At 34.3% G+C, this 22,256-nt stretch overlaps 1 protein-coding gene across 3 annotated transcripts; it reads right to left on the bottom strand.

The window, feature by feature from the left end:
• Positions 1-537: 537 nt before the first annotated feature.
• On the bottom strand, positions 538-7,300 carry LOC110921652 (vacuolar protein sorting-associated protein 32 homolog 2). 3 transcript variants are annotated; one of them, XM_022166001.2, is made up of 8 exons: positions 7,145-7,300; positions 6,935-7,047; positions 4,454-4,553; positions 3,225-3,310; positions 2,768-2,859; positions 2,541-2,655; positions 1,583-1,776; positions 538-721 (listed from the first exon to the last, which is right to left on the bottom strand). In XM_022166001.2, the coding sequence occupies exons 2-7, from the start codon at positions 7,004-7,006 to the stop codon at positions 1,585-1,587; spliced, it is 657 nt and encodes a 218-aa protein (XP_022021693.1). In that variant the 5' UTR covers positions 7,007-7,047; positions 7,145-7,300; the 3' UTR covers positions 538-721; positions 1,583-1,584. The 3 variants fall into 3 exon arrangements, with proteins under 3 accessions (XP_022021693.1, XP_022021700.1, XP_022021705.1); XM_022166008.2 differs by having other exon boundaries at positions 6,935-7,052; positions 7,145-7,294; XM_022166013.2 differs by having other exon boundaries at positions 6,935-7,042; positions 7,145-7,293.
• Positions 7,301-22,256: the final 14,956 nt, after the last annotated feature.

Below are 22,256 nucleotides of genomic sequence, written 5' to 3'. Positions count from 1 at the left end.
TTTTCTTAACATACAGGTAAAAACTTTGTTAAAAATAGAGTTCTATTCGCAATAGAGTATTTTTTTCGTATCATAAGTTATATTGAGTGACGGTGCTAGTATAGTATCGTGACAAAACAAATCGATATCGTCTGAACAACATTAGTAAGGTATTGGTATTCGTTTTTAGGACATTTGATTGATGCAAAACACATGTCAATTGTTATACCAAGTGCCGGTATCATATTAATATTGTAACGAACCAAACTGATACCGGTTGAAAGCCCGATGCGTAGCGCAAGAAATCCGACTAGTTTACATTAAACGCCACACAACTTTAGAGACCCTTGTCCTATGCCTCTTCATAAAAGCTTACATCCTATCCATTCTAGAGTAGTAGAAATTCATGGCATATCCCTAAGTTTCCAAATCACTCTTTTTAAACTGCTTGTTGACATTATTATCTAGTTTTTATGCAACTTTCACACTTTGGTGTGTATATGAGATGTTACAAGAAGATAATAAACTTATTAACCCGATAAACAGAAATAACACAGATTTTAAAAAAAGCCGATAACAAACGTAAATACTGGGATAAAGGATAATTTTCCGTTCCACATAAGATAAAAGTTGTTGATCATATTATCACACAAACAATATGTATTGATGTGAACGAACTGATATGATACCGACAATGTTTGAGCACCCGGTCTTTACAAATTCTTCCAAGTGGGAGTTGAAACTGCAATACACCATAAACATTGTCAATTTTGTATATTAAGAAGCAGATCTATTTTTATTCTCATGATATATCCAAAAATGATATACCAAATTCTAATATTGACTATATTTGTCAACAAAAAATAACTGACTTTTAGTGGTTATTATAAAAATGATTCATACACCTAAAAATGTGCGAATGAGATTGAGACACTTGGCAAAAACAGTTAAGCCATGTATCAAGCGGTCAATGGATTAAGTTGACTTTTTAGTCCTATGTATCATACTCAAAAATATATCAAGGTGGCCAAATGTTTAGCATAAATGCCATATAAGATGCCACATATGGAACTCACAATAGGTTTTCTAACAGACTGCTAATGATTTCAAATAAGTCAAATGGTATCAAAATCACCTAAGGTCCATATTAAACACACTAAGGACCGATAAGAAAACAGATGCACAAAATAAATAAAGAGTTAAATGCCATTTTAGTCCCTGTGGTTGTCCATGTTGTCAGTTTAGTCCAAAAGTTTCATTTTTCGCCTGTGGGTCCAAAAAGGTTTCACCATTGCCGTTTTAGTCCACTGGGTTAACTTCATCTGTTTTTTCTGTTACCGAGAAGGGCAATTCGGTCATTTTATATGTAATTCTGTTAACTAGAAAGACAATTCGACCATATAAAATGACCGAATTGCCCTTCTCGTTAACAGAAAAAATGGATGAAGTTAACCCAATGGACTAAAACGGCAACGGTGAAACCTTTTTGGACCCACATGCGAAAAATGAAACCTTTGGACTAAACTGGCAAAATGGCCCAAACCACAGGGACTAAAATGGCATTTAACTCGTAAATAAATAAAAATTGAAATAAGAAAGTGACCTTTAAAGTGCCATTTCGGCCTGCAATGCAGCAAGTTCATCTTCCTCAGCTGTGTTCTGGCGGGGAGCTGGACGTGTTTGTTGTCTTCCGGCTGGCACATACACTGGTGCTGCAGGTGCAGTTGTTGCAGGCTGTAGAAGCTGTTCCTCCAACTCAGCTCCCTCTAACTCTTCAAGTTCAGCCTCCAACTCATCCTGCACTTTTTATACTTTCACCATTAATTAATAAACCCCACATCGCTTCTATAAAAATGTTACTGTAAATTATTTTAAATAATTCGTATGTAAGGTCAACTTTTGATGTTTTTGAGGTACAAATAAAATACTTGCGAGATTTAAAACAACAGGATTTTTATATAAAGGGGAAATTTCATATATACCCCTACAAACTTGCTAGATATCATATATACCCATGCAAAATTATAAATCAGATATACCCTTACAAAGTAGTTAAAATATATTAAAAACAATTTAATAGACAATTTTATCCTTATTTTTCTAAAACTTTGAAATCTCATATATGACCTTTAACTTCAAATGTTATATTTACGCATTCCTAGCTTAATTTATTTAGCTTAAATATTATACATGGAGAAGATTATTGTTTATGGGGAAAAAAATTTAAAAAAAAAATAAAAATGGATAAAAATAAATTTAAGCTTAAAATGTGTTATATAAAAAACTTGGAGTTAAAAAAGTAAGGTAAATGATTATTTATTAGATTGTTATTAGTAAATTGGGTATACTTGATATTTTAACCATTTTGTAAGGGCATATATGATATTTTTAATTTTGGTTGGGTATATATGAAAATTTTCAAGTTTGTAAGGGTATATATGAAATTAATCCTTATATAAATGTTGGTAAGGTGATGTTTTTATTCTCAAAATTGAATAACTCATCAGATTTGAGGTCAAATTATATATTATAAAATAAAAAGAAGTTAAAAGAGTGCATGCCTCATCAAAATCAGCTGCAGCACCAATAGGTGCTGATAATGCTTCCTGAATTTGTTTCATGTTTTCTGTTTGCTCATTTATCTCATCCATTGTCTTGTCAACATCATCGATATTCCTGTATATTAATAATACATTAAATTTATAAGCAAAAAAAAAAAAAAGATTCTAATTAAAATGACCAATTTTTAAGTTGAAACTGGTGCACTAATGATAGAATTTGAACTTACACCGCCTTTTGCATTGCCTTCATTGCTTTAGCTCCAGTTCTCAAGGCATCCACAGTCTCCGTAGTAGCTTTTGCACCTTCAAGCATTATCATCTGGTGTACACAGGGATGCATATATAGATTAATTCATAGTTGTCAATAGCGAATTGCGGACGATAGCGACAAGCTACCTATACGCTACGTAGCGACAGCGATGAAATAGCAGACGCTATTTCACATTTAGCGATACACTAGAAGAAAATTTTAGAAATAGTTTATAAATATATATTTTACCAAAAAAAAAAAAGAAAATAAAAAAATTTCGCTATTTGTCGCTACCAACTATATAGTGCCACGTGAGCGCTACGCTACGCTATTCGCTATAGCGGGCGCCATGCTCGCTATTAACAACTATGGATTAATTGTTTGTGCAAATAAAACATAACTATTAAATAACATTACAAAAATTCCAAAGGAACCTGATCGTGAATACGCAATTGGAAATTGCCAAGCTGTTCAACTTGCTGTTCATAAAGTCGCTTTCGCTTTAAACATTGTATTGCCGCTGAATAATTCCCATATTTTGAGAGAGAAAGAAAGAAAGAACATAGTTAGTATGGTTTAACTTATCCAACAACAGGAGAATAAGGATTATAGTGGAGAACTTAAATACAAGGTTTATGCATACATGTAAACACACACACTTGTAGATGTGTATGTACATCAGTATATGCATGTGTGTATGCTTAGGAATGTGTTATTATTCATGTACATATACCCAGAGCTGTAAACGAACCGAAAGAATACGAACAAGGCCTTGTTCGTGTTGGTTCGTTAAGGATATAATGTGTTCACAAACGGTTCATAAACACTTATCGAACGGGGTTTTTGTTCGTGTTTGTTCGTTAAGGAAAGGAACGTTTTCACAAACGGTTCATGAACACAAACGAACACGAAGGGTTCGCTGAACGTTCGATTCGTTTGCAGCCCTACATATACCTAAACGATTAACGAACTAACGTCTTGGTTTTAAAAGGTGTGCCCTTGGCGTGCCTAGGCGCAACAAGGCGCAGGGCCTGGGGCATTTTTGCTTCTCACCTTGTGTAATTACAGGAAGCGACCAAAAGGCGCATTTTTTGATTTTTTTTTTGGGCTTTTTGGCCTGAGGCGCGCGCCTCATGTAACTTAGGCGTTTTACTGCATAAAAATGTTGTACCTTGGGTTTTTTGACTTGTACATGTAATTAAAATGGTATAAAAGCCTTACTTATAGCTATATTTTGGTTAAAGGAAGCTAAAAACCTATGGGATATGTATGGGACACATAAAAAAAATTATATAAACATCTTGCGCCTCAGGTACGAAAAGCCCACCGCTTTTGCGCTTTGCGCTTCGCGCCTCAATTTTAGACCTCGTCGCTTTTGTTCGCCTCTCGCTTATTAAAACCGAGACTAACGTAAACGAACTTCCCACCGAACGGTTCACGAAGGGTTCGCTGAACATTCGATTCGTTTACAGCCCTACATATACCTAAGGTAAGCATACACACATGTGTTATTCTTCATGTACATATACCTAAGCATACAAACATGCATATAGATGTGTGCATGTGTGTATACATATATTAACGCCCCAACTATACTGTACACAGCTAACAAATTCAAACTGCAAGAATGCATGAAAAAAATTCTTAAAATCACAATATATACCCCGTTTATTTTTTGCTCTAGTGAATTCCTTCGCCTTTTCAACCTCAGCAGCAGCTTTCTTCAAAAGTACCTTTTCTTTCTTCTCTAGCATTTCAAGTGTCTGCACAAATGACTAAATTGTTGAATACACGCACAAATTGGAATAACATGTCAAGGGTCATTACATGCATTAAAAGCCTTTCTAACACATAGATCTGATGACAAAATATTATATATTCACCATAAATGCAAGCCAATGAAGTTATCAAACAACGTAAGAAACAACATACAATAACATTTTACAAGTTCATAGTCACCTCAGGGCGAGAAATTAGCTTCTAGCACCAACTGGTACGATAATGGCTAAAAGAGTATGATTGGAATTTGGAACTATCAATAATAGAAACCAAACTGTCATAAACAACAATGCGCACTCACGCTTCCATTATGAAGATTCTATAGTCAAGTAAAAGGGGTTGTGCAGTGTGAGGTCTTGGGTTCAAGTCTCACAAAGAGCAAGAAATTCGTCGTTCAAAAAAACTTCCACTTTAGTTACACTACACAAGTAAATACTTAAGCTTTCCCTTCACTAGCATATAATAGACATGTATCAATACCATCCTATTCAAAAGTGACATTGTATGGCATCCTCTACTTCTACTTCACTCTCATCCTGGGGCAGATTCTGCTCCAACTCCCACCCTTAAATGAAGCACAAGCCTCTCGCGACTGAGACCACTTCATATAATCGCTGCAATTTGCCATCCTTAAGATGTTTTTCTGGTTGTATTTTATAAAACCAAGCTAGCATCTACGATTTGAGTTTCTAGATAACTTTCAGAATGACACAATCTTAAAATCCCTTAAGATGTTTATTTCATCCGAAGATCTCCTCTCTTATAACATCTACTTCTTTGTCATCCATACTATTAAACTTTCTATGGCACCAAAAGATCAGTTGTGATCACTATAAAGTACGCCATTCTGTTGTACAGTAACTCTACAATTAATACTATTTTGAGCAAACTTAACCTTACCTTCTCTTGTTATGTTGTAGTTCAAAAAACATAACCAACCACACATTTCCATTCCAAAATCATTGTTAACATTCCCTAGACCAATTGCATCATATCTTAAACAGGACCACTTTTATGAACCTGCTACATGTTTAGATGCATTAAACTTGCTTTCCTTGAATTTGACCAAAATTGAAGACCCAACTTCCATTTTAGAGAGACAAAATGACAAACCATTACTAGGTAGGTATTCATGTTCTCGTCTTTGGTCAAAACATCAACAACTAATTTGATCTATTTGCATTGAGATTCCTAACAGACTATTCTTTATGAATAGGGTGCTTGAAAACTCAGTAAACATTGTTGATGAGTTCACAGAATTGAGCATTACGTCTAAGCCTTGCTTGCTTCTAAGTGTTTTAGCAAATTGAAGTTGTTGACGGAAGTACAAAACATCCCCAGAGTGAACTGGATAGTATCATTCATTCAGATTTAGGGGCTGTTTGTTTAGCTCTTAATGGGACTCTTAATGGTTCAGACCTCTTACTAGTTCAGCACTTATTGGTTCAGACTGTTTGTTTCGCGAGTAGATGTCTGAATGGTTCAGACATTTGCCTCTAAATGGTTAAGCATTATACCGAGTCTAAATGGTTAAGACCTCTAATCTGAATTGGTCAGACATTTGCCTCTGAACGGTTAAGCATTATACTGGCTCTTAATGGTTCAGACCTCTTACTGGTTCAGCACTTAACCATTCAGAAGTTGCCAGACAGCCCCTTAATTGAGTTACAATGAAGTGTTATATACTCACTCAGTCACTCACACTTACAATGGACTTGCACAGTTGCACACACTCTATCTTAGCAACAAATGTGCCACTAGCTTTCACACGTAGTTACACTACACAAGTAAAGACTTAAGCGATCCTTATTCTACCAAACTAACATATACGCATGTATCACCAACAGAGAGTGGACAAAAACTGACAAACCAGGAAAAGGGATGTTAAACGTCTCTTATTTGCAGGTAAGGGATGGAACTCAACACAAACCCGAAAATCATGTCAGACACATGAAACCGAACACGACACACTTATTTGCAGGTCGATAAGAACTAAGCTTTTTAACCCGGAATTTTATTTATTTAGTTTTTCTTTCTGTTACATATTGATACCTCTAAATCTACAATAAATAACACACATGTATATAAAACAATTACGATTAAAATAAAACCTTATGCTCTTTTATCTTTTAAACTTTGACATAAACACACATTCTTTAAAAAAATGTACAAAAATAAACATTGTGTTCACAGGTTAAACCCGAAAACCCCCAACCGATTTAGACTAAACCCAAACCCAGCAAATTTCATTTTAGGTTCATGTGAATGTAAGAATCCCACACCCACCCTTTTACAAAACCACACAGATGTCCACAACAAATGAAACTTGTGTAATAACAGAGCAGGAAAACACAAAGGAAAGTACCTCATTTAGTTTGTCTAGGGTTGTTACAGTTGTAGCTTCTGGCTTAGGTTTGCCAAACATTCGCGAAAACATTGTAAACCTTCTTTTTTGAAAGCCCTACGATCTGCTCTGATCTGATCAAAAGCAAGAAACTTTAATTACGAAATCCCACAATTGTTTGATGGGTATATGTACAACAAAATTCAAAAGTAACAATAAAATCGAGCATACCTGAGGGTTAATATGAAACTGAATGAAAGATTAAGGTAGAAACGAAAAAGGGGTTTTGAATAATGATGAAGATGGAAGAAATTTGGATTCGATGAGTTGTCAAAGTGATGAGTCCGATTGGGGAGGACTTTGGTATTGGGGTTTCGTAGATTGCTTATTTACTTTGTTTTTTCTTATTTAATTTTAAATTTTAAATTGTAATTTCTTTTTAATTTTTATTTAATTTTAAATTGTAAATTTATTTTCAGTAAACGTCAGTTTGAGTCCCTGTGTTATAACCTCATTGACATCTTGAGTCCCTGTTTTGAAAATTCGTTAACTTGAGTCCGACGTTTCCAATTCACATCAATCCACCCCTCTATGTGAAGTCAACGTTAGTTTGACTGTTAGAGTCAGGGGTATTTACATAATCTTACCCCAATCTTATTATTTTTATTTTTATATACTTTATTTTATAATAACCTCAATCTTCAAATATCATCGCAATTAATCGAACAACACATCACAATTAGCACATCAGATCACATTTAATCAACACATCACAATTAATCAACACCAGATCACAATTAACGTTCATCATATAAAAACCTCAAGTCAAACAAAACCCTTGCACATCAGAAACCCACCAGAAAATCAAGATTTAAACAGAAAATGGTTCAAGAGAAGATGCCCACCGCAAAATCAAGAAAGTATCACCTGAAGATGACAACATGCTTCCCCTTTTCGAAGTTTTCAATCTTTTCACACATTATTTTTCGGCGTCGTTAACCCTTCCCCATTATACTCCTCTTTAGGGCCACTAGACTCACCATTTTCCTGCATCGTTAACCCGTCCCCATCATACTCCTTTTAGTGTTCGAGTTTTTAAAAACAAAAGCACCAAACCGTGTGTGCTCTCCCTAGAAACCTCAAAAACCTTCAAAACTAAAAACTTTTCTCCCTAAAATCAAAACCACCAAACTGTTTCCCTCTCTAAAAACCTTGTGACGTTGGATTTCCGATAACGACACCATCTTCGTCTTTGTCTCAGTTTTTATATCAAGGTTAGTAATTTTTATATCTTGTTTCTTACGAATTGTAATCACATTTTGGTTCCACCTTTTAGGTTTTCTAGATTTAGAAACCAATCTGGTAGCTTGGGTTAGCAAACTTTACATTGCTATTTGAGTTCAAAATATGAACACGACTATGTTTCCTTGTTGGTTGTGTTTTTTTCCTTTTAATTTATTTTAGAGTAAACTTTCATTTTGCTCTCTTTTGCTTTATGTGGTTTGATCGTTTTAATGGTTTTGCTCCAATCATTTAAAAACAGTCATTTTCCTTCAATAGTTTACTATGTTTTCCCATTTTGCTTCCCGTCTCTAACTCCATCCAAATTGTTTGTTAACTAAAAAGGTGTTTTGGTAACTTCAAGTATAAAACTAAGGGTATTATGTTACCAAAATATCCTTTCAGTTAACAAACAATTTGGATGAAGTTAGAGGCGGGGAGCAAATGGGAAAACATAGTAAACAATTAGAGGAAAATGACTGTTTTTAAATGATTGGGGCAAAACCATTAAAAATGACCAAAGCACATGGAGCGAAACGAAAGTTTACTCTTTATTTTAATAAAGGGTATTTGTGAAATTTAACAATAAAACTTAGAGGCAAAATAATCTTTTCACTCAATTACTAATAGCCAAATTGACAGAAAAAGGTAAATTGATGTCAACTGGAAATGTGATGGACTCAAAATAACAAATTTTCAAAATAAGGACTCAAGGTGTCAATAGGTTTATACCATAGGGTGTCAATGGGGTTATACTCATTTGTCTTTTTTAGTATTTTTAACATCTATCTGTTAATTTTACCATTGTCGACAAGAAATTACAGTTTCAAGTACAAATCATCCTTATATTAATTTATAACTTTCTCTTCTCTCTCGTTATTAATATTTAATTTTGTTTAGTTTTTTAGGGTGAGGATCAAATAGGAAGTTTATTTTAGCTAGAAAGGATAGGAAGCAATAGGATTATGACATGTGGAAAATTTAAAATAAAGAGGAAATGTATTTTAGTCAATCGTATCCTTTCTTCTTCCTTCTTCTCCCCAGTAACTTCAAAACCCACCATTTTCAAAACCCACCATCTTCAACCTTTTCTTCACTTTCGATCTCAATAATCACTACATAATAGTGTTATTTTCGTCACCAATCAATGATTCAAACACCCAATCAACGTGTTCTTCAACTTTTTTGAAAAACCCCAGTTTAACTTCATACAATATCTCATTTTTCCCGTGATTTTGAAGCGAATCACTCAATCCGTTCGATTCGATCGCTGATAAGTGTTTCTATCATTCAAACTTCGTCAATTGTTGAAGAAATTGGCTTCGATCCATGTAAGAAATTATTGAATTGCAATTTTTACGATATGAGTTTTTGAATTGAGTCATTGCGTTTTACGATCTTGGCGGAGGTCCAGGGGCAGCGCCCTTGGGAACAGGGTCCAATTGTATGAAAAAACAACAATACTAGTCGATCAACAACTCAGAACATATAAAGAAGCGACAAAACGGCGACTGAAATTTTATTATTTAACCCAAACCAAACCCCCCCCCCCAACAAACCCTAGATCTTACTTATGTAAGATCTAAATCAACAAATACAAAATACAAGATCAACAAATAAAGTATATGTTGATCATAGAAAGAAATATCAAACAACAAGATCCAACACAGGATCAACTATGACCAGAACATACTAGACTGGTTAACAAAGGATACTGAAAGACCAAAATTATGAAGATCCACACGATCTTCAACAATACAAAATGAATAAATCAACGTGATCTTCAACAATAGTGTAACACCTTTGTTATTATTTTATGGTTTTCGTATAGTTTACGAAAATAAGCATGTAATCATGATTAAATGTACTTTACTAAATACGGTTAATTTAAAACTTTTACAAATAAAGGTTTATGTACATTGTAATGAATTTGAGTTCGTCGTTTAAGAGATAGGACGAAACGCCGTGCGGAAGCTTTTAACTTTATCGTGTTCGGTTCTTCTTCGAGCTTGATCTTCATCCGGGCACTCATGGCGATCACCTATGATCAAAACCAACTTAAAAGTTAGTTTTGATGGTTAAATAACAAGTTTAAACAAGTTATATGGGTCAAACAAACAAAATTGAACATTTTTCGGATTCAGGGGGGGCTAGACGCCCCACCTAGCCCCCTTTTTACAGCAAGTTATTTATTTGTTGCTGCATAATTCCTAGCCAACCCAAGTTTCACGAAAATGGACATAACTCATTCGTTATTGATCTGTTTTACACGATTCTTTTTCTTACGCGTTCGTAATTTAATTCTCCATCACATGGAGTTAAAATCCAACATCCGAATTCACAAAAATTTAGATTTCAAGCTCTCGGCTTGATATTCAACTATGACACTTTTGACCCGTTCATGCTTTTACCAAACTAACTTGTTATTTTCCTTCAAAATACCATGGTCATCATGTTATATCCGTTTACTAATTTTCAAGATTTAACTTTACGGGTTCCTTAAGAAGTTTTAACCCGTTATGCATATATACTCGTTTTGACCCGTTACGAGTATTTTACATTTTTAGACTTAAATCATGCTTCTATTGGTTTACATCCTATCACCATTTTTATACGAATTCCAAGGACTCAATTTAACAAGACGCTTATTTCAAAACAACTCTTTAAAGGTTGTTTACCCTATTTACCCCTCAAGGGCTTTTTGGTCAATTTTAGCCCTTCATTTACGCGACGAAGGACTTCCGATATTATTTGACCAAAATATCACTTTTAGCTATAATTCTAAACATGCGTACCTGGCTCGGGTCATAAGATTGACCCGTTTAAATACCTTTCGCTATTAATATCTAGTTAATATCAATGCTAACCATGTGTTAATTCCTGTGATCACAAAACTCAACAAGCAATCATCAAATATTATTGACAAATGGTGTTAACAACACCATTTGACCCGTTTAGTCGAAATGACCAATTATCATTTCGAGATGGAATTAAATTACCATTTCACCCCCTTTAACCTATCCTGGTTTACTTTTGAATTCATCTTACTTAAGAATTGTTCTCGTTTTGTTTGACCCGTTATGGCTCATGCCAAATGGTGTCCTTTCAAATCCCTTTATATATTCGTTAGTCCATGTCCGGATTACTATTTGACCGTTTTTACCCTTTTTACCATAATTCATGGTTTCTTATCTTTCTCACTTTTTCCGACTTGCATTTAAATCGTGTCGGAACTTCATGTTTCGTTTACTCAATATAATTCAGATTCAATACTCGCAATCAAGTATTTGGTAATAAAATAAAAGGGCGTAAGCTACACTTACCTCGCATCCAAACTGTGCTTCTCTTTTCTTGTACTTTATTTATTTGGCCGCTTCTTTCCCAAGCCTCCACCTAGCTCGTTTAAGCGTCAAACTATTGTCAATCATTTACAAGGCGGTTAAATTAGTCATTAACAATCACGACTATTCCACCTCACTTATTTTCTATGTCGAAGCTACTGTTCGACTTCATGCTTAGTTAACTTAGTTTATCAAAGTTAACTACTTTAAATCACAAGGTTTACAACATTAAGTCTAAATCAACATAATATTTAGAACCTTTATCACTTCATATTACGCGTAATTGCCATATCATTTAAATATGCGTTTTCACTCTAATTTCAACACTTTATTTCTCATTTAGGCATTTTAACAAACACCTAATATGCATAATTTATATTCTTCTTTTATCAAGTTCATGGTTATTGTTTTAACCAAGTTTTAACATCAATTAACATGTTCACCTCAATTGTTCGCATCTACAACATCAGAATTCACTTACGAAAATTCAAATTACACTAGAACTACCATCAATTTCTAGTGTTTATCAAGTTCTACTAACTTTTTAATCACTCACTATGGTGATTATGAACCTTGCAAATATCATGCAAGATTTTGACAAGAAAATACCTAGGGTTTGTCCCTAAACCTTATATCACTTCCAATTTCATATTTACAACAAATAATCAAGCTCAACATTTGATTTCTTTCACATGCAAGAAATTCGAGTTGAATCAAAACAACCTAATTTGACATACCTTATGATCCCTTTGACGAAGTGATCACGAATCTATGTTCAGATTTCGATTTTAACTTGGTTTGAGCCTTCAATTTGAGGAATTAGTGAAGGTTAGGGTTTTGAGAATGGGGGGTCGCCCTTCTCCTGCTTCTGATCGAACCAGACCCTCAAATGGGGTGTTTGGTTTTTGTTTTATCAAACTTAATAACATAAGTTTCAGTTTTTAACAACATGGGCCCCTCCACTTTTTATTTAGTTTATATCTTAGGCTTTTTAATTCACTCATGTGTTACTACAAAACTAATAAACTAACTGGGTTATTTATCCTAGTTAGTTTATTCTTGTTTATTTTACACTTTATAAATTTAATATAAAGTTTTATATTTTCGGGGTGTTACATTTACCTACATGTTAATAACTAGGTAAATATATTCCTAGTTATTATTATTATTATTATTATTATTATTATTATTATTATTATTATTTGTTTACGGGCTAGTTTTTACCACTAACGGTACTTTACACGTTTCCTTATATTTACCGGGTTTAAAATACCAAACCCGTTTTCGGGGTGATACAAATAGTGAAACCACAATCGGATCATCAGTAGAACAAGCCCCTCAACTTATCTACATCAGATCAGAACTCAAATGGAATGGCTGTCTTGAACAGACAGAGAAACTGTATGTGTTGAAGGTGAACGAATGAATGAAAGTGAATGACAAAAGAAATTGGGGTTAATCTACACAAGTGAACTGATGAGAGCCTTTTATCTGTGCAAATATATGAAGTTACACTTTGGTCCAAAAATATGAAGAGAGATGATCGCAGCCCTCCAATATGTTCACTTTGACCCCTCAAACTTCCAGAACTTGAATACTGTTACAACAACTTTATCAACAAAATAACAAACCAATATTATAACCAGGCCCAACACTACAAGCCCAACTGCCAATAACAAACTGACCAGGGCCCATTCTCATAACAAGTCCAACGATAACATGAGCCCAAAGATGACAAGTCCAGTAATGTTGAACCACAAATCCTCTTAACATGTTTGTGTTTTAAGCATTATATTTTTAACACCCTCCTTGATTCAAACAACAAACATGTCAATTAGATCTAATTCAAAACACAATAGATCAAGCTGAACACAACTCAACCTTTTTTGTAACCAAGTCCGCCAACCGATCTACAGTCGCAATTTTCCAAGATTCATACCAACTGATATCACACATACAAGCTTTAACAGGCGAACAATAGTAACACCAAATATTTATACAATGCAAAATATAACACAAATCACATGCAATAGAACCTTAAACGCACAATCATAGAGAAACAAGTCAAAAATATGATTTTTATAACCAATATCCTAACTCAGACATATAAGAACCCAGAAAAAATACAATATGAGACAAGACAGGAGATTCTTTGAAGAAAACCCAAATACCAACAACAAATCAAAGAGCTCTCAACAACAGACAGTCAACAAAACAGATAAACTATTATGACTAAGAACACCAGACAACAATGATAGCCTACACAGGGTCTGGGAAAATACACAACTAGAAACACATCTCTTACACAAGAGAGAAATACCAGGCTAGCACAACATACATACAAGAGACAAGCTTGAAAACAGATCATAATAGACCTATTCAAATCATGAGATATGAAAAATCATACAATATGATATACAAATCACACCCATAAACCATTCAAACAAACACATGAATCAACTAACCTCACAACAAGATAGACATATGATTCTTTTAGAAAAGACTAATCACACCATTCAAGAAACAAGACAAAGAATAACAAGACACACACAAGATTATAAGATACAGCCAAACAAATCCTGATTAATCACAAAATTATACAATTTGCAACCAGAACAATATTTCTCACAAGAGAAACATACAAGACTGTCACATATACAAAAAAAAATCTTGATAAAACCATTGGTTAAACATGAATCACATAGCTCAACTAACCATACAAACAAGACTATAGACAAACAGACATAGTGACAGTAAATCAGAGACATTTTAACAACATTCAAGACAAAAAATCTCAACATACAGATCTCACAACAAGACAGACACATACATCAATAACAATCTTGGCAAAACAACATATTAGAGAACACTCAAACCACATGGTTTGACTAATCATACAACAAAGGACAATAAGACATACGGACAACGCCCAGGAGACACTTCGACAGTCCAAAAACAACAGAATTGAATCACATGTCCCAAGATAAAGATTCACACCACACAAATCAACAACATTTTCAGGTCAAAACTAAACGAAAACACAAGAACATATAACAACAAAATAGAGAATTACATGAGAATCAACCAATGAACATACAAGACTCTATTACCACGACATAAAGACATGAGGTTCAATAAACCAAGAAAACTTGTACAAATTTATATTGATCATTTAAGAACTTGAAACTTGAACCGAACCAAAAATATAACATTATTTGAGTTTAAGACTCTTGATAACAAGACTGACATAGAACAATACAAAACTCTAACGAACAAGATACTACACTCCTATTGATGAACCACATACAACCAAGAGACAACAACACAACAAGGACAATACCATACCAAAACATGAGCAATTATGAGATTAGATACAACAATCAACCAGATATGAGCAGGATCCTAGATACAAGCTTATTTAAAAAAAACTTTAAAAATAAAGAAATTCATTTGAATAAGTCATACTATATCTTGAGACGAACATAGACAAATCCAAACAAAAAAACACCCACTATATATTTTAAAGATAAAGTTTATTAAACCACAGACATCCTCAAATATTTATTTAGAAGCAATGTCTAATCTTGTTCAATCAGTTTTTTTAAACATGCATCAACAGACAAGTATGCCAACTTGCTATAATCTAGAAATAACATAAGAAAATATTCCAACTCAAACAAGACAAGAACACAGATTGTATCACAATAACAAACATGAACAAAATCAAACAAGAAATTACAAGACATGAGACTTGTCCAATACGAGAAGCGGATTCAGATAATCAGTTACACATGAACATAGGATCATACTTATTACACAACTAGTCTCCTATAAAGTAGATGGAATATGAAAGCAACCTTCTACACAAATAAAACACTAGTAAGATACAAGACAATGCACATAAGTTGACATAACTTTCTGAATAGCTAAATCAGAATACAGAATCACAAGATTCAACAACCAAGACAACATATGATAAAACACTAGTAACATACAATTACAGAACACTATCAGACACACATCTGATAAACATAAAGACACATGACTTCTAAGACAAGACAACCCTACAGATTACCACATGATAATCTATACAAAATCTACAAGAATCAAGCAAATATAAGAAACTGTAGATACTTTAGAGAACAAACAGTATGAAAGATACACAGAAAAATCTTATGAATCTCTTACATAATATAAAGCAACTCTACTCAAAATTTAGCAGAATTCTAAGTCTGTGATGAGAACATGAGAAGCAGACAAGATGTAGAGAGAAACAAGACCCAAGAAACAAATTCAAAAATAACAAGAAGTACACACTTCTTGTCACACCCTGACTTTTGCGAAAGCGTGATTATGGTGTGACTTTCTTAATATCATTGCATTCAATCATAACATCAACTATATAATAAAACCATAGGTTTGCCATCCATTACATAAGTGTAAAACATAACAACATCGTTTTAAAACATAGACTTCAGATTCAAGTTTTACAAATCTTACAAATTGATTATGAGTTCATTAAAGACTTGTCAAAAAGTTAATAAATAACACCAAAGTTTGGAAGACGTGTCTCGTCCAGGAATAAGACACACTAACCAAACTCAAAGACCATGGATGACATCTTTATTCTTAACGCAACATAAAAACTTCCAACGCCCGCAAGATCCACTTTACAAATTCCTTGAAGTACATGTAGTTTGAAAAACATCAACAAAAGTTGAGCGAGTTCATGTGTTCGTTTGTGTGTATGTATAAACCTTTAAAACGTTGTAAGTATGTATGTAAGTCCCTGGTATGTAGCAATAAGGAAAAAGAGATCACCACTGGGTTCCAAAGCCAATGGTATGTGTGAAGTGATGCAGGAAGACTCAAACCTAGCAAATTTCGCACCGGGCTTCCGGCTGTAAGACATAGTCACCACGTGGTCCACTCAGCGGACTCAGGGGTGGGGCTTGCTACACCCAAATAGATCTATCACTCAGGCCTCTCGGTCCTACATCGAGGATTGATGGTCTTAATCGCCCTACTCATTCACATGATCTAGTAGTAACCCTCCTTAGCTAACCATACCATGTATAAAATGTTGGTAGTAATCGTAACATGTATTTCACCCCCGAAGTATAAAACTGAAAACAGTTAAGAGAAAAGGGGGAGCATGAACTCACTGTATTGCGTCTTCACAATTGTAACTCAAATCCCTTCGGCAAACACGACTACCTACAATGTACTGATGTCTATTAGACGGACGGGTCGTGCCTTGTTTTAGTATTTACGTGTTTGAGTTACGTTCCTTTTATGTTCCCAATATTATTCCAAGTTATAATTATTTGCTAAAATAATAATTATTTTAACTTTAAATTATATTTAGTTTTGGAATAATTTGTTAAACGATATTTTGTAACAATACTCCTCAAGTATTTCCTTCCCAAGGATGGGGGTATTTGTATATGTATATTGTAGTTCCAAAATAGTATATTTTTAAGTCTCACTAAAAATATAATTTATTTGTCAAAAATAATGTATTCCCAAAATATATATATTTTCCCAAAATAATATATTTTCACTTCTTTTGTTTCCCAAAATAATATTTACCGAAAATGATAGTTGTACGAGTATTTTCCGGAATATTACATAAGTTACGTTTTATCGTTTGGCTTCACAATATTAAGTGTGTAACTTAAATATTTCTTCCGTGAGATTTTTGGTATTGTTGTGGAGTTGTAATTCCCATGGTATTTTGTTAAGATATATTATTTTACCCCAAAACAATATAACTAGTTCACAATTCGTACAAATATTCACACAAGCGTCTTATTATAAAATATATATTCTAAATATATATTTATCCATTTTTATTTACGAAAACCAACCTCCGACACTTTGTATTTTTGTAACAAAACCTATGGCGAAGTTTATTTTGAAAAACAAAGTTTAATACATATTTGTAAACACTTGTTAGAAAATAAATTCTAAGTGTTTATATTTTTAGAAAATTTCGCCATAGTTTCCCCTAAAAACGGAGGTATCCATGCTATTAAAGCATGTCATTTTCTTTTTAAAAATCTACCCAACAATCAATATTCAAACTACACTTCCCAAGTGCAAAAACTATACAATGTATATAACAATATGAACATGAACTTTCACAAAACTCGTAGTAACTTGATAACATGTTCAGTAGACTTAGTTACCCCCTTAAAGTGTGTTTATTTCTTAATAAACTTCCTTCTTGAAAATTTTAGGTGTTTACAACTTGTAAACATATTTTACAAAAATTATTCTTTTAAAATCTTCTTGTAAATAAAGTGTTCTTACACTCATTTTATCACCAAAAGCAATGTACATTTATGTAAGAATCAAGTTCTACTAAAAATCATATTTTGAACTTGATTTTACTGGAAATTTATTCATAAATCTTAGATTTGCAAAATTACTAGCTCACTTTGTTTACTATTTTTCAAGAAATAATTTTATTTTCAAGTTCATGTTTATAAGTGAGGATTATCTTCTTGGGTTAACACATAATCATCCTCTAACTTGCTAAATCATGTGTTTAATCATAATTTAGCAAGCTCCATATGGTGATCATCATCATAATTTCAAGTAAATAACAATCAAGTGCCATGTATGTATTTAGCAACCTCATTTCATCCATAAATCATCATATGTACGCTTATGTTTATGATTCTTGTTTATGTTCTTTTAGTGCTCTTGTGATTCATAACAATATATATCTTTTTAACCAACAAAATAAGAAGTAAAAACTAGTAACAAGAAGCTTACAACTAGCTCAAAGGCTAGGGAAGATCACTAGAGAAAAAGATGACGAAAATGAATGATAAAAGCAAAGGATGAAGGTTCTTGAACTTCTTCAAGCACCAAGCTCCACAAGATACCTTCTAACACTTGAAATAAGCTTGAAGATGGATCAATGGTGGTTGTAAGTGGTGGTGGTAGTGGCGGCACTCTTAGGCCGAGAGGAAGAGAGAGAGTCAGTAAGGGAGTGGGGTGAAGATTGTGAAGATCTTTAGAATCCATGACCATACTTATAATCCTTCTTCTAAATATTATGTCCACTATATCAAGCAAGATCTAATAAAATAAAAGAAATGAAATCTTTGTGATATGGTGGTGATCTTGGTGGGGTCCTTGTGACTGTAAGTTCCAAAGGGGGGGGGGGTAAATGTAAATTTTAACCATATCTAATAAGATCACATAAAATCCAAGGAGGATCTAAGCAATATCTAGAGAAGATTATTTAGGATCTTGCTAGATATGGAAGATTATTGAAAATCTTGTAAGATTTTGGAGATCACAAGTGGGGCCACACCTTGTGACTGAAAATATAAGGGGGGGCGGAGGGGGTCCAAGTGTAAGTTCTGATGGTATGTGAATAATAGTTGGGGGTTAAGTGAAAAATCTAGTGTTTTAAGTGTATGACACATTATATAGTGTGTTAAGGTGTTCGGGGATCATAACTAGTCCCAAAAATAATTAAACAATGTTTCTAGTAAAATTTTGGTGTTCCGGGTAATGTCCGGTTGTTCGGTTAGATACCGGTTCGTTAAAGTGTCAAGTTATTCCGTTTAGTGTTCTTTAAGTACCCTTTTGTGATATTTTTAATTCCCGACACTTAGGAAAGCATACATGACCATTTAGTCAACTTTCTGCATAATACCAGTATGTTAAAGTGCTGAATTTTGCTGAAATATGCAGAATTCTGCACTTTTAGTGGGTTTTAGGCACTTTCCGGCACTTAAACTATCACCTAGTGACGCAGTTTTATGGTCCTTACTTCCCTACACTCCATACTAGTGTAGTACCCTGTCTCTGGCTCATTCTGGCCTCAAAACATTGTCTGTCTATGTACTGGCACTGTCAGTATATTTCTGAGTTATCCGCCCACTGTGCTAACTGTGCTTTGTGCATCAAGTATGTCACCAAAGTTTGTATGTAGCAAATGGTGTGACAGTATGAAATGTGATGCACATGTATGTATGATATAGAAATTAGTAAGCAGTTTACGTCATCAGTTGTAATTAAGCACAGTCATTAAGCATAAATCAATATTAATTAATTGTACGGATGCATGCAAATTTGACGGTTGTCACATTCTCCCCCTGTTAAGAAAATTTCGTCCTCGAAATTTGTACTACCTTAACTCCTTAGGGTTTCATTATGCGTGTATGTATATGAATAATACCGAGGTAGACAATCACCAAGCCGAATCAAACCTTATTCACATCTGGTGAGTCCAAGAATATATAACAACACGAATCCAATGGTTAAAAGTTATGTGCTTTTAGCATTTGGTGTCAAAGGTATAAGACGACAGTTAACAGGGGTTCCACAAAAAGGAGTTTTGACTAATAGGATTCTCAAACGATCGATCGCAATTATGCAAACGAGTTTTCACAAACCATAGCATCCGCTATATGAACTCAAAATCAACAACTTGGAGATGAAAATGATCTGTCAATTTTCGAATAACTAAATGGTAAGGATTAGTGTGTTGGCATTCTCGAATTGCGAAAATACACCGAATGAAGTACAAGCGAATCTGGTGTATCATTGTCTTAATTCGTAGTTGTATCAGCAGTGTTTAAATGACAAGTCAAACAAAAGTATATGTAGTTTTGTGTGAACAGTTGACCATAATTAGCACAAGTTAATGACACCACAAGGTGTCGTAATGACGAGATTCAATAATAGTGGTGACTGGACAAGTTCACCATGCCTGAAATCAAATGAGAGTGTACTGAGACAATCTGAAGATTTGATTTACTCCATGTCATAAAGTTTTTAGTTAAATACGGAACATCAAAGGGCCACTGTTTTTGATCGAAGGTGATAAAGTATTAAGTATCGTAAGGTATTCGATCGACAATGAAAGAATCGTTAGGAGGTACATTGTGCTTATGAAATGAATCTATGTACCATTGCCTTAACACACAACTTGTGTTGGTACTGCTTTAATCGTGATAACAAGACGGATTTAGAGCAAATTAGTAATTAAGTAATTAAATCCGTGTATTAAGTATGTAACCAAATTAGCGCAAGCTTCAATTTCGTGATGGTATCACCGTAAGGTATCGAAATCAACAAATGATTTAGTGGGGTTGTAGACCAATCAAGTCTACTATGACTCGAAACAAAAGAACCTTTGCAAAAATATTTGAATATGATGTTCCCAATACATCATATGGCATCTTAAATCGAACATGTGAGATGGATAAGTTCAAGCAATTGAACTTGGTTTTAGCGTAACCTGACAATAAACGTATGTATCAACAAAGGAACCTTGACATGGTCACAAAGATAATCCATGAACTTCAATGAAGCGTTTGGAATGAAACCGCATGCATAGTAGGTCATTCGAATCACAAATCCGTAATTAGGTTTGTCAACATAATATTTGAACTTCAATGAAGCGTTTGGAATGAAACCGCATGCGTAGCAAATGGTGTATGCGTAACATATGAGTTTTCAAGTAATGAAGCAATGAGTATTTGCTAAAATGGAGAAATGACCAACTATTCGAAGCAAATGAGTGTTCGCTCTCAGCAAAGAAGATTAACGCGATGCAACTACCATTAAGGGGCGTAGAGATGCAAACATCTACTCGCTAGAAGTAAAAAGTGAAGATTTCAACAAAAGAAATTTAAGTACTTCCTGTTTTGTTAACTGAAATGGCATATATGTCAGGTTAATGGTGTTTGATTAAGTTAACAGATATGGTTCCTAAGTGTCAACCTTTACAAGTTTGGACCTGGGTTCCCAAAGGTCATAAGTACAAGTTTTCTAGATCCTCAGGGTTTCGTATTCTGTGTAAATCTGTTTTGTGAATTGTATAGGAAACACCATTTTCGTGGATGTTTAAAAACAAATTATTGTCCCACCATCTCCGTGGTATACTTTCTTCCTGAATTCTCAGCTAATGACACTCGATCATCGACCAGTCGTGTAATAGTAGTTGGATCCTCACAGTTAGTTAAGTAAGAAATTCGTTAGTCCCTGTCAAGAGTCACCGACTCTTGTTGGTTAGCTCATTCGGCTCCTGGTAGTTGATGCACATTTGAAAATCATCGTCCTTCTTCTTGACGAGCAGAGATTGGGGTTACTCATAACGGGAATCTTGGTCTGTTAACTTCCTTCTCTATCAACTACCGAGGGTATACTGATAATCCTTGCATCTCCGAAGGTGTAAGTCGCTAAGGTGCATTAACTGCAGGCGTGGCGCCTGGGATCACATCGGTGCGAAAATTCGACTTGTCGTTGAGGAGATAATTCTGGCAAGTCTTTGGGGGAGACATCGGGGTATTCCCTTATCACAGGAATATCTTTGCGTTTTGGTCCTTCGACTCCCTTGTCCACGACATGAGTCAAGAAAACAACACATCCTATTCGCAACAACTTTCGTGCCTTCAAGCAATTAGTAATTTGTAAAGGCGTACCCTGCTTCATGAGTCAAGATTGTTCCTTCGTTCGCCATCGGGACGCAGATATCAATCTCCGCTTGATCACTTGACAACCAATCCATCCAATTACCTTGTCGAAGCTTCCCAATTCAACTGGTAGTAGGTCAAGCGTAAACTCACGCTCTCCGGGTTCTATCTTGTCATTTTCAATTACTTCGTGGGCCTCCACTAGCTTCCCATTAGCTAGTTCTTTCGAGTGCGGGCTATCTAACTTATTTGCTACTAAACCAAGTATACTGTAAC

Source organism: Helianthus annuus, chromosome 2 (assembly GCF_002127325.2).
Source record: "Helianthus annuus cultivar XRQ/B chromosome 2, HanXRQr2.0-SUNRISE, whole genome shotgun sequence".
Classification (NCBI taxonomy): Eukaryota; Viridiplantae; Streptophyta; class Magnoliopsida; order Asterales; family Asteraceae; genus Helianthus; species Helianthus annuus.
The sequence above is the reverse complement of the archived record's forward strand: the minus strand, read 5'-3'. Positions and strand labels throughout refer to the sequence as shown.